Raw genomic sequence first — 13,652 nt, forward strand, 5'->3', positions numbered from 1 at the left:
CTCCCAGAATTCCTATCCAGTAGCGCCACTGACAGGGAATTCTGCGTGTTGCAGTCCAAACTTGTCTGGAAGGAAGGCTGGGGTTATGGCCTCGGAGCTGCTTTTGCTGCGTGAAAGATTGTGCATGCTGGCAGATGCTACAAAGGTGGAAGAAAAGGATGTTTATAAAATCCATAGCAAACGGCCATGACTATTTTTTCCTTAATCGGGAGGGGGCTGCCAGGAACTGGGTAGCTGCAGGGCGCCATCTGGTGGCCAGAACTAGAACAATCACTGCAGTGTTTGCAGGATCGGTCCGGCCCCAGCTGAAGCGCTCAGTTAGCTGATCAGTACCAGCTGAGGGAACTCTATATAAGCTTCTCCCACAGGAAGGCTTTTCCCTGCTTGCTGTTGTCAGTTCCTGCCTAGTTTGCCCCAGTTTTTGCTGCTCCCAAATCCTGCCTGGTCATCCTGCATCAGGTACCTACTCCCTGTGCTATTTTCTCCTCATTTCTTGGCTCACTTACAAATGTGTCTGTGTTCTTATATGCACTCCTGGCCCCCGACTTTGGCCTTATCATGGTTTATGATTCTGATTCAATCTCAGGTCCTTTGCCTTGACTTTTCCTGCCCAGACCCTGAAAGTTTGCTGAGGTCCTCTGACTTGGGGTATGTGCAGGTTGTTTGTATTTCAAGGGGCACCCTGAAAAACTCAGACCTTAAATGGGGAAGGGGCTTAGCTTTGTTTTTCTAGTAGGGGAAATAATGTCAGGATTCGGGCAGCTACAGGCCTCCTCCTGGCACCACTGCATATTTAAAAAAGGATTGGTCCCAGATGGTGCTGGAGCTCTCAGCCTCCCAAGGGCAGGACTTTGCCACTTTTGCTTATAAGGAAAATTCTGGCTTCATTTGATCCAGGACCTGCTTGCTTATCTTTCAGTCAGTCTAGCAAAGCTCTCCTCCAGCACCATTTCAAATGCATCAGCTTGAAACGAAGGGCGCCTTTATCTCAAGTGGTAGGGGTGTCTTTTAAAGTCTGAGCAACCCTGGCTCAAGCTGAAGGGGATGTAACAGGTGGTGGCAGCCGCCTACTTTGCAGGGTTGTTGTTCAGCTTGCATAGCCTTTTCTCGTTCTGCCTATACTGCTGGGCACTAGGGCAAACCCTGTCGTCTCTTCCTCCATCAACATTCCTCCCAGTGTTCATGAAAGGCAGGAGCTGTAGCCTGAGAATAACCGAGTGGGCACAAGCTCCCCATCCATGGATAAAGAGAAGGGGGGATACACTTAGCCAATCTCCCACCCACTCATTTTACCTCAAGGAGGCGCCTTTGCTCTGGTGAGGCTCGTTTTAAGCACTGCACAACCAGCCAACTGCATTTATTGTCTTGGATGTCTGTGCCAATCTTTCCAGTCAACTCGGGGTCCCCAAAGCAGTCCAGGTAATCGTCCTACACACAGGAAGAACCGTACCATTACACAGGACATCAAAAAACACCAACTCCCACAGCACCACCTTCACACACGCTCTCCGAGTGGACAGGAAACATGGAGCATGCCCAGGACAAAGAACGGCCTCCATTTCAGTGTGGTGGTCTGTGTTGACCTATGCAGTAATTTGGTCCTAGTCACTTTAAGGCTTTAAAGATCAAAACCAACACATTAAACTGAGATCAGAGAAACACTGGTAACCATTTTGCTGCTGGTACAGAATGGGCAGCTTACAATCCAACCATGGGGCCCTTGCCGACACTTCGGCAGCTGCAGGCACCCCAATACACACTACATACATTGCAAGCCTAGTCCTCAGCAGTGCAATAGAGGGACGAATCCTCTTCAGCTGGGAAGCCCAAATTGGCAAACGCGCACCAGCTGGGCTAATCAGTGAGCACCGAATCCAGGACTTCCTCCCACATGGTGTGCTTGATTTTATTTAGGGAGAGTAAAAACACATTTAAAACTAGCTGTAAGCTTTCCAAGCCCAGAGTACCACCTGTTGCACCTGATTCATCCCAAAAGGTGCATTTAGTACATAACTCTTTTGCTGAGGGAACTCCATAGGTGTCTACTTGCTACTGGGGCAGGTTGAAGGTTTTGGTCCTGATATATAAATCCCTAAATGAGCTGGGAATAAAGTGACTGTCTACTCCTTTACCAACCTGCTGTCACTGACTTAATTGGAGGACATTCCCCCAGAGGTTCCAGGTGGATTTATGGTCCAACTCAGCTTTGCCTAGAGTCTTCAGGGAGTGGCTCCATTTCTTGGAAATGTCCTGAATCTGAAGGTAATGCGAACACTGTTGCTTTCAGTGCCTGCTGAAGTTACCTCTGTTTTGTGAAACACTTCCTGGTTACTGATCATGATTTTTTAAGCCTATTTTTAATGCATTGTGGGTTTTTTTCCTTGATGCTTCCTGAAAACACTTATTTCAGGAAGACCTCCTGATCTAACCCATAGGACTCAGCTCTGTACAGTAATTAGAGTCTGGTCAGCAATTTTTTTGTCAGTTCTAGTTTCTGTGTGGAAAGAAAAATTGTTTTCAAAGCAATTCCCTGATGCTGGATTGGAGACTAATGTGTTTGGGTTGAGTTTTTAACTGTGTTCTCCTGAGAACTGTGTTCTCCGGCTTATTTTATATTGTATTTTTGTATTTTAATTTAATGTTTATATTTTTTGTAATTTAACTATAATTATTTTTAATATTGTAAGCTGCCCTGAGGCTTCGGCGAATGGGGCGGCATAAAAATGTTTTAAATAAATAAATAAATAAATAAAAAATGCAGCCATGTCACCCTCTTCCTGTCCTTTCCCCAGTTATGCAGCTTTTATTTTATGAGAAGGGGAAGCAGAAAGGATTTTTAAGCAAAGGAGTAGCTATTCCAATTAAAATCCAAGGTCATGCTTTGTGTTTGAGATTACATACTGCTCTCTGTCCCTTCAGGCTAGTGAGGGAATCACCGCTAGAGTTTAATAGCCTTAAATAAGAAGCTTCACCCACCTCTAAGCTGCACAAATTATTTGATGTGAAATTGGGATTTGTCTTCTACATGGCACCTAAGGAGTTCTGATTCATTACAGTGGTGCTGAGCTCCAAGCCTGTCTGGTCCTCCTGGGTTTCTCAGATGGCCACATCCTTCCCCTTTCCTGGGCTTGACCCCCTTTCTCCCAACCACCAGTTGGCTGGTGAGTTTCCAGCTTTTGTATGTGGTTCCCCCCACCCCATTCCAAAATATATTTCTGAAATTTTGGGTCCTAATTTCTTTATATTTTGACCTAGCCCATCATGGGACCACAGCTGGCCTGAGGACACCTGTAAAACTTAATTTGATTCTCAGAGGTTTAGCACCCCCAATTTCAAACAACTCCTAAGGTTCTAGTCCTCATGGGGCTAAGCTTGGAAAGAATGGGAAAATGATCTGAAAAATAGGGGATGAGAGTCTAGCATTGCTTCCCCACCTCTGAATTCTGACATCCTGTATCTTAATCCAATGTTATAGGTCTCAGCCCCATGGTCCCTAAGTGGCTTGAGAAAATTGTACCTGGATCTGGAAAAACTCCCCCATCTCCATAAGGATAGTCTTGGCATGAGCATGTTCTTCTTCGTTATCTATGCCAGTCTGAAAGGGAGAGGGAGAGAAAATGTATACGCAAGCGAGGACCAGAATTACCACTACAGGGATGCACAGGGACGAGTCTACAATTCCCAGGTAAGGAGGGGAATGGTGAAGGCTATAAATGTTAATGCTGGTACTCTTGAGCTGTTTCCTCTTATAGAAATACCTTTGCACCCCTAGTGTTATCGAAGAGGGACCTACCCCCTGTTCCCTGCTTGAGGGAAAGTCTTGGCACTGAGATTGCAGAACTAAGTCCCAGCAAAAATCTAAATGGAATGGCATAACAATGTTTTAATAAATAAATGTTTTTAATAAATAAATCCAGACACGCCTCAACACAGCCCCTTTGATGCTTGCTGGTGCCCTCTGAAACAGCTTGATTAGTTACTCACCATATACATAGCAGCCGCCACTGGGAGGTAGAAAGAATAGAAGGCTGTCTTGTATTTTACAATCGCTTTGTACCTGTCAAAGAACAGAGCCGTGGTCCCAGGTCAGCGATATGAAAAATGTTAAATGTTTTGCTTTATTTCTTGAGACTTCTATGATACATAGTCAGTTCTCTTCCCAGGCTTCTGTCACACTGTCATGCCAACAAGGGATGGACTCGGGACAGATAAGTGGCAAGAGAGAAGGTTGCGGGGACGGGACTAAAAAGATCAGCATTTGCCTTCTGCACAAGGGATGTACAACAAAGCCGCAGAGCAGAAATCTCAGGGTTTCAGCCAGCCCGGACACATCTTTCCAAAAAAAAGGATACTCGGCTCAAAATGTTTACATATCAGGGGGAAATGTGCCTTCATTAAAAACCCTTTCATTGCAGAGATACAGCTTTTGCAGATGTCACCAAATCTTTAAAAGAAATCTTTAAAACCCATTCCAGCCCTGTAGTGCCTTTTTGGCCTTCCACAACATTGTGTTACTTATTTAACTTGCAGCATTTGTGTACTACACACCTATGCAGATTCTTGAGCAGTGAACAGTAAAAAGATAAAACATTAAGGAGAGAACTGAAACGGAATAGTGTTGTAACAATGGCTGGTCAGCAAGAAAGGCTTTCTGGAACAAAGATGTCTCCAGCGGGTGCTGAAAACAATGGAGTGGTGATGGAGCCCTGCTTGTCCAAAAGAGGCAGGGAGTTCCTTAGGAATGTGACCACAGCACTGAAGGCTTTTCTCCTGATGGACTCCAGTCAGGCCCTAAATCTACGTGGAACCACCAGGAGATTGTCCTCAGATGACCTCAGTTACTGGGCAGGTGGGTAGAGAAGAAAGGGCTCTGTCAGGTACCCCAGTCTTAAGTTGTTCAGGGCTTTGCACAGTGGCACTAGAAAGGGCCTATTAGGCAACCAGTGTGGTGTAGTGGTTAAGAGTGCGAGACTGGAACTCGGAACGCTGGATTGGGTGCTAGTCCCCACTCAGCCATGGGATTCACCGGGTGTCTTTGGACTAGATACAGACTCAGCCCAACCAACCTCACAGGATAGTTGTGAGGAAAAGATTGAAAGGAGGAAGAGAATGATGTAAGCTGCCTTGATTTCCTTGAAAGCAAAAAAAAAAAAAAAAAGGCAATAATTGAGTTGTATTAATTAAATCAGTGTTGTTCCTTAAGGAGCTGCATGCTTCTGCTTTAAAATTCTGGGATAAGAAAACTGGTCCTTTTTAGATGTTTTCGACCTCAACGCCAACTAAAAATTAGAGATGGTAAGAGCTGTAACCCCCGAAATCTCCAGTTGCTTCTTACCTCTGCTCTGTGAAGCGGTTCAGATCCACCTTGGATGATGGAGCAGTGATAAGGTCTAGGGCTTGCCCTAGTTCAGTTTGGTATGATGTCTGCAGAGAAGCAGGAAAAAGACAATGAATGGAGCGAGGGACAGAGAGAAGCATGCCAAAACGAGAGAAAAAGGACTGGTTTCTTTCCTATTCAAAGGGACATGACTTCTGAACCCTACACGCACACACGAGAAATAGAATTCCTGTTCATTATAGGCTAAAGACTTGGCTTCTGTGACTAAGGGGTGTGTTTTAGAAAAGACTCAAGGTCAGTTAAGGTGTTGGACGGAAGGGGTATATGAGAAGGCATCAGAGCAACAAAGTTGGGGCTTTTGCAGTCATTCTAGGAATTTTTCCCGCCAACCTTAAAGATGGGACAACCAGTTTTGATTAAGAGCTTGGTTCAAATCCCTGCTCAGCCATGAAGCTCATCAGGGCCAGTCGATGTCAACACCCTGACAGGGTTATTGAGAGGAAATAAGAGAGGTTGGGACAGAGAGCAGCACTTGCATGCCATGCAGCCCAACTTCTAAGGATAGGATTAAATAAAGAAGGTGAACAATCAATAAGTAAAGAAAGGCATATCAGCTAAATGAGGCATAGCAACATGGCACACCTCCCAAAGGGACCAGAGAGGTTTTCTCTGCAGCTGAAGGATGTGAAGTCAAAGGGGTGTAACTTTCCATTCCAGGGTACAAATTGCCTATAGGTCAAAAATAGCCTTCCAGACACAATGGAGCTTGTGGGTCTCCCCAGATTTCCTCTCCCCAGCCTCAGAAGGGGAAATGATTTTCATTACAACAGAAGGGTGGTTCTATCAAGGAGAGGAGAAGCTCTCTCAGACTGCACTGAGGCGAGGACCATGCACAGGGCCGAAACCTACCTGCAGAAAGAGTTCTAGCAGGTTTAGGTAATATGGCTGACCGCGGCAGTATCGCTTCAGCAGCCGATAGATGCTGGCCTCGAGCAAGAAAGCATCATTCACAGCATCCAGGCCGATTCCTTCCTGCAGGAGAGAAGAGAGCGGAATGAGACCAGCACGGCTCATTCAAGCCAAAGATGCTCACAAAACTTACTTTTAAACACTCTGGGCTTGTAACTAAGAATAGGTGTACACTACCAGCAATCCACTACCTGCTGGCAGTTTGACATACACTCCCTCCAGCGCTCTCAGTGCAGTGAAAAAGGACGGGTATGTTCACCTAGCCCATCATTAGAACGATGTAATGCAGCTCCGTAAGACAAAATACTGGGCTGTATGAGTCTGAGCATCCTCCAACAGGGTGGCTCTCAGGTTGTCCAAAATCCTACTGATATCAGCTTGCTCCCAGCTAAGAGAATAGAGAACCACAGCCTTAGTCACTATGAACAGTTCCTATTCATAGTTTTTTGCCCTGGTAAAAATGACAGTGCATTTTTATGTCATTCATTCAATTGGAGTTTTTGTCTGCCATCCCATTCGAATGAGCCTCAGGACGGCTTCCATAGAATAAACAAACAAAACCATATAGTACACATAAAATCCAGATTTACACTGGCTGTAAAATTAAAACCAATAAATAAAAGTTATTAAAATATTGTTTAAATAAAAAGGTCTTGGCCTGGTGCTGAAAAACAAAGAATGACGGTGCCAGGCGGACCTTTCTGGGGAGCGCATTCCACTGGTGGGGCACCACCGCAGAGAAAGCCCTCCTCTGCCTCCTAATGTCTTTCACAGAGGGTTCCCGGAGGAGGGCCTCTGCCACTGATCTCAAGGGGCGGGAGGGCAAATATGGAAGCAGGCATTCCTTTACGACATTTATTTTACATTTTATGTCAAATGACCTGCTGCCCTGTGCTGTTAGCACCAGTTGCAAGCACTGTCCTTTTTCAGGAGCCTGTTTGCTCCTTGGGGGTCCCTCGACAACGAGCCTCTGGGTAGGAAACATCCATCTCATACTTTAAAGACCACCACCAAGAAACTAGACTCTGGGTCTATCTAGCCCAGGATTGTCTACCCTGATGGCAGCAAAGGCTCTCTACCATTTCATACAGGTTTTTTTTCCAGGGATTGAACTGGTGAGTGGCTTACAAAATTAGGGCTCTACCACTGAGCTCCAGCTCCTGCCCATACTGGTCTGCTCTCATTCCGCAGTGCAAGAGAGAAGCCCTCCTCGTTATCCTGGGTAGGGTGAAGGCTCAGCCAATGGTCAAAGGAGCAACAGTCTTCTCTGTAGAGACACCAACATCATAGGATTCTTTGTCCCGAGATGCTTGGTTGGCCCCTTCTCTTCTTCTATGCTTGTATGAGCCAAACACCTGTCTAATTAGGCAGCTGCTTTTTCTAGAGATGACCCAAGACCACTGGAAGGGGGAAAAGTGACCCATCTCAGCCCGAGGGGTGAGCAACCCAGTTCCAATTACCTTTTTGTACCAGCAGGGCTGCCCCCGGCGTGTCACTGAGTAGTCCATGATGTCATCTGCTACCAAGAAAAAGGCCTGAAGCTGCAACCAAATTGGACACGGTCATTTTTCCCCGCTGCTTCCTTTGTTTACTAATACGATCATGTTGCCATAATGGGTAACCATCAGTCTGCAGGCCTAACCATCTGACATGCAGGCCCTTTTCCAAGAGCCACCCTTTACCATGTCCACACCCCTGGGCCTCTCACACTGAGCAGCCCCTCCCAGGCGCTCCAACTACACTGACCATTAGAAACAGCAAGGAAGTTTCCCCTCTAAAAAAGCATTTCAGCTCTGCTCCGTACAGACAAGGCAAGGGGGCAGTGATTCCCTTCAAGGAATAAAATGTCTCAGGGTTGGCATGTAAGGGACAGCAGGCTAGGACTAGTGACTTTTTTAATTTAAAGACTTTTTGGTATCTCATTTTTGGTCCAAAAGGCTCCTAGAGCAGTTTATAGAAAATCAGAAAGCCCTGTGACAGTTCTGGGCCATAGGCTTATAATCTAAAATGATGTGACATGCAAGGAAAAAGGAGAATAGGGAGAAACAAAAGGGAAATCTTCTAGCATTGCAGGAAATGGACCTCTATCTGGCTCCTGGCTCCTTCCAATAACTAGGAGATCAGCTTCTAAACAAGGAAAAAAGACATTTAAATGCAGTTGGAGAAGTTACTGGCCAGAAAAGGGATGAAAAGAGGGAAAGAAGCAGGTCTTGTAGCAGGGCTGGTAGAATAGTCCAACTTATCAACTCCCTTTGCTAGGTTGTTGCTGGTAGTGTCAGTTGTAAAGATAATTTGCAAAAAGGATTTTTAAAAATGCAGCTGGGGTAAAATGCTTTGCGTGGGTTTTGGTGCTCCCTCTGGCCAGCAGAAGCCCAACAGAGGACACGAATTATAGAATTTGGACATACCCATACTTAAAGGCCACAATGGCTTTCCTATTGACTGCATGGCAGAAAACAGCAGAGAAACTCTCACCAGTTCAATGCACCAGCCGACAGCTAGAGCACAGGCGATATTCTTCGGATCCTGCTGGTCTGGCTTGGCCAGCTCCCGGAAGGCAGAAAGCAAAGTCAGCCCCCGATTATATTTCCCACCAACGGCATTGTATTCTAGCACCTGTGTGTGGGGGGGAAAAAAAAACAACCAAACCATTGTATTTCAGGCTGCCCATAAAGAAAGGCCTCCTTTGCTGCGGATTACAGCAGCTGTGGGCAGCCCACCTCGACAACCACAGTCCTGCTGTTTCGCTTCTGCCCATTTGGTGGTTTTCTGGCTTTTGTGCCTCTCCACTCATATAAAAGGCTGTAATGCTCCTTAGTTGGCAGTCAGGGTGTTATGCTCCACTCTGGTAGAATTTGGGGGTGTTTTGGGCCCATCCCTTTTGCCAATGCTATTAGAGCTTCTCCAATGTAGAATTTGGCCCTTTGGCTGAAAGAGATTAAAGGGGCCTGGATGGAGGCAACTTCAGCTCATCCATCCCAACATTCCTTCAAGGAGGCCTCGAGAAAATCCTTCTCTCTGTCTTATTTTCACCTTGTGAGGTAGCTTAGGCTGTGAGGGTCCTTGGCTAGCCCAACATCACCCAATGAGCTTCCTGGCTAATCAGGGACAAGAATGTGGTCTCCTCATCCACAATCCAGCACGGCCACCCCACCTCAGAGCTCTCGCTTGGCTCTGGGCCTCACCTTCTTCAGCCTGGCCACAGCATCCGCTACTTCTGCCTGATGGAGTTCATCCTCCATCAGGTCCTTGACGACCTGTGGAAAGAACCCCACGAATTGCTCCTTGTCCGTGGCTGCCACCTTCTGCATTCCATTCTCACTCATTCTTCCCCCTGGAACATGAGAGAGAGCTTAAATAATGGAGTTATCCACCTGGAGTTAACATACCAAAACCCATTAAAAACGACTCAGGGAACGCCAGCTTGATGAAAGTCCGGGGACCCTCCAGAAAAGTTCACCAAAGTGGTGCCCTCCAGACCCTCTGAACAACCATGGTGGCTGAGGCTGATGGGAGCTGTAGCCCAAAACTGGTTTATCCTGTCACAGCAGCCTCTGGAGCCATTGAAACATTTTGTTATGATCAGAATTAGTCTGAGAAAGTGCCTATTGTCATCTTGGTTTGTGGCACATGGCAGCAGGAAACGGATACAGTAGAATACCAACCATCAGCATTTCTGCTTAACGTTGGTACAGCTGAACTGCCCTCTAATGCATGAACTTGCACATGATTTATTTGATGATGAGACTGGCTACACAGAAATTTTTACTCTGCTTAGCTTTCTTAGGTTACACTTATGAATTGAACAAGCTAGAGCTACACCCTTCTCCTCAGTATCTATCATTCTGGAAAAGTCAATATTGCTGAAATATGGAGTAAATGCCACTTGTGTGGTTTAACCCATGCCTGTTTTACACACACACACACACACACACACACACACACACATATATATATATATTTGAGACTGTGTTGAGCCTTGTGCTTTGGTTTGTTAGAGATGTATTCACATGTGTTGTCATCTTCTGGTTGTCATCTTACATTTACGTCCCCCCTCCCCCTCCTCTTTTAAGGAATCCAAGATGGCTTACGTAGTCCTCCTTTCCATTCTTATTCTTACAACAACCCTGCAGAGTACAATTAGTCTGGGTTTTCCCCATGCCGGCATCAGGATTAGAACCCAGACTTTTTGAGTTCCATGCTTTTAACCCCTATACCATATGGATATTGTTGCAGAGCAGTAAGTTATCTGGACTGCATCTGGAGGGGAGATAAATGCAATGAAATAACAATTAGCAAGGCAGTTCTTATCACGTGCATTTCTGGAGAGGAGCCAAGAATCCAAACCTCCTTTCCTGTCTAGCTTTCGTTCACACCCCCAAATGGGGAGCATTTGCCTTCCTTTCCCCTAAAATGCTTGTAGAGCATTCGCAAGGGAAATAAATGTATGTAAAGGGAAATAGCAATAATAGGCGACCGCAGATTTCGCACCACCAACCTCCCTTCGCAGTCCTGACCTGCTCCTGCCCGTCCGAGCTTGTCTCCGGCACTAAATCTGCAAAGTGATCTGCGTAGATGTTGAATCCCAGTGCACCGAGGTGCATTTCAGGATTGGTAGTCCACGTGCTGTCAGAGCCCAGCAGAGAGTAGAGTAGGGTTGCTCCCTGGGGACTACAGCCCCCAGAGTGCATCGCGAAAGGGGCGCAGCCCGTGGCGAAAAAGGGACCATAACAGCGCCATCGTTTAGATTGGCCGGTGCCATCGTATGAGGATGGGCCATGCAGCCTGTAGCCAATCAGAAGGAAGGGAAGGAGGCGCTTGAGCCACACGAGAGCTGTGGCTTGGCTAACGGGAGAAAAAGGAGGTTGGAAAAGGGAGGGGGAAGAAGAATTCTGAATAAGTTAATTGTATATTGTGCAATTAAAATAGAGCAGTCAAGTGCGCGGAGAGTGTTTCCTTTCGTAGGTTTGCAAGCTTTCCGAACTCGCAGCGTTCTTCGGCTAGGGGAATATTGTGCGGTTAAAAGTGGGCTGTTCTGATCATGATTTGAAGTGCAGAAAAGAGGCTGGCCCAGTTTACATTTTGGGAATAAAAGTAGTAATGTGGCAAGGGAACTAGTATACCCGAACGTAAGAATGGATCAGACCAATGCAAATATTTAGCCATGACTATTAGTTTTCAGTAGCAATCATGTGAATGTTTCAACAGGAAAAAAAGGCTTCAGTTCCAAGCATTTCCAGCCAGCCTTGGGAAATACTGGGGGAAAAGGTGGCGTGTACATCTAATATAAATATTTTATATTTCCCTCTATCTAAACGTGCATAGAATTGCACCCTCCATATCTAAGAATTGGTTTATGTTCCTTTTAAAGGAATCCAAGTTAGTTGTCAGTACCGCAAATGGAAGCAAATTCTATAGCCCTTCTCTTTGTGTGCTTGGAATCTCCCACTGACAGTCAGCTTTATGGGATGAGATTTTTATGGAGAAAAATGTCTTCCCCTTTTGCACTCTCCACACCATGCATCATTTTATACACTGCTGTGATGTGCCACCTGACTTGCCTTTTTTCCCCCAGCTAGAGTAATTCACAGAAGGGTGATTCAAAGCATATCTAAAATCTCTCACTGCCAGGACAGCTTTTCATTTTTAAAATCCCAAAACACAGGACCGAGTTCCTTGACTTCCTGCAAAGTGCCTCCTTACCTGTGAGGAATGAAGTGAAAAAGAAACAAACTCTCAAAGGGCAGGTGCTGTACATCTTGATAAATACACACAAAGAAATTTCCCTTGTAAATGTTTTTTTAAATATGAGCAAGAATCTATAAGCAATTACACCTTTTGGCAAAGTCTGATTTTGCTAAAGGAACAAAGAGCAACCTTTAAAACTAATTAACCATAGCCCTTGCTTTTGTGATGAAGACACCATCTGACCTACATCTTAGAAATGCTTTAGCTGCCCACGTGCTCATTAGCATTGAATGAAATTGCCTGTTTCGCCTGGCAGAAAGGAGAGTTTTTAAAGTCTGGCTGTACCAGAAACACGTAGGACAAATTACCAGACCTAGACAAGAACACCTACTGATTGTAATATGCTGGAGTTGCAATGCTTCAGTCTCTTACCTGCAAGTAAATCCAACTTAACTCAGTGGTACTCACTTCTGTGTAGACATGTCTAGAATTGCCCTGTGGATGGATTTATGATCTCCTACAAGAAGGCATCTTGACTGCTATCCAGCAAAGACAGGTCACAGGGTTTATCTAAGTGCAGGTGGTTCAGTTAAAACGGTTTTAAAGCAAGGTAGCCAAGTGCTTTCGCTTGCAGAAAACAGTCTTCTGTTTGAAGGGTTCCCCAGTCTATATCCTATTTAAAAATGAATAACTCCTCTTTAAAGTTTCCACACTGTCAGAGTGATACGGCTGTGGAACTAGTTGCCTAGAGAAGTCATGGGCTCTCCCATACTTTCAAGGCAAAACCGGACAGCCGTTTGAGTAGGATGGTGTAAACTGGTGTCCTGCAACAGCAGGGGGTTGAACCCCATGGCCCCTTTGAACTCCGCTATTCTATGATCCTGTGGACTCCAAGGAGGGAGTCCTGCTATGCACAGGTAGCAGCACTTGGGCAGGCGCACACGTCCCCAGGTCACCCTCTGGTGAGATGTGCTGTATTACTGTTTAAATTATAGCCATTCTTTCTCTGTACCTGCCAAGCAATATTCACAACCTGTATGCAGCACTAAGCCCTCCTTTATCCCCTCTCTGTGTGTGGTGCATAATCGGCAGTCCCAAAAGTAACTTCAAGATGTAGTTTATGAGAGGTCAGAAGATCCCTACTGGAATGTGGGCCCTCAGCGAATGCCTGGCTGTGCCTACCCTTGACGCTGGCCCTGAAAAGGAGAAGTGAGTAGGAGAGACTTGAGGCTGTAGGTCAAGCGGTGGGTCTGCACAAAGCAGCAAACCCCTGGAATTGGCTTCCACAGAAAGTAAGATAAAGCACAGCAGGGAGTTCTGTCCCTCTTCCCCCTTCAGGGCTCCTGAGATATCCCTGGGGACACAGCCTGCTGGAGAACTGAGGGGAGAGGGGTGGCAGTGGGCCGGAATGAAGCTGGCACCTGGGCTGCTCTCATCCGTTCCCTTTCCTAGCATGGCAGAAGCGCGGGGCAGGGGACCTGGGCTGGAGGCGAGAGGGGAGGAGCTGCGTCACTCTGGTCTCAAAAGCCCGAAGTGGTTCTCCCTTCCCTGCTGATTGGCTTTGGCCCCTTCCCACATCATGCAGTCTTAGCACCTCCAGTGAAGAATGAGCAATCTTCTCTGCTCTGGTGAGAAGTCTCACACTTCCGTATAAATT

The 13,652-nt window shown here is 46.1% G+C and overlaps 1 protein-coding gene across 2 annotated transcripts in view; it reads right to left on the reverse strand.

The window, feature by feature from the left end:
* Positions 1-10,889, reverse strand: part of FDPS (farnesyl diphosphate synthase) — a 14,008-nt gene extending 3,119 nt beyond the window's left edge. The window contains exons 1-9 of one of the 2 annotated variants that reach the window (XM_044448697.1): positions 10,825-10,889; positions 9,493-9,641; positions 8,783-8,923; positions 7,768-7,848; positions 6,248-6,370; positions 5,336-5,424; positions 3,985-4,057; positions 3,518-3,595; positions 1,294-1,428 (exon numbers count right to left, since the gene is read on the reverse strand). In XM_044448697.1, the coding sequence (XP_044304632.1) occupies positions 1,294-1,428; positions 3,518-3,595; positions 3,985-4,057; positions 5,336-5,424; positions 6,248-6,370; positions 7,768-7,848; positions 8,783-8,923; positions 9,493-9,633 (861 nt within the window). In that variant the 5' untranslated portion in view covers positions 9,634-9,641; positions 10,825-10,889. Of the gene's footprint in view, positions 1-1,293; positions 1,429-3,517; positions 3,596-3,984; positions 4,058-5,335; positions 5,425-6,247; positions 6,371-7,767; positions 7,849-8,782; positions 8,924-9,492; positions 9,642-10,805 lie in introns of both variants that reach the window. The other variant, XM_044448696.1, reaches the window with a different exon arrangement.
* Positions 10,890-13,652: the final 2,763 nt, after the last annotated feature.

The sequence above is a fragment of the Varanus komodoensis genome, unplaced genomic scaffold, assembly GCF_004798865.1.
Source record: "Varanus komodoensis strain SLA01 unplaced genomic scaffold, ASM479886v1 scaffold55, whole genome shotgun sequence".
In the NCBI taxonomy this organism is placed as follows: domain Eukaryota; kingdom Metazoa; phylum Chordata; class Lepidosauria; order Squamata; family Varanidae; genus Varanus; species Varanus komodoensis.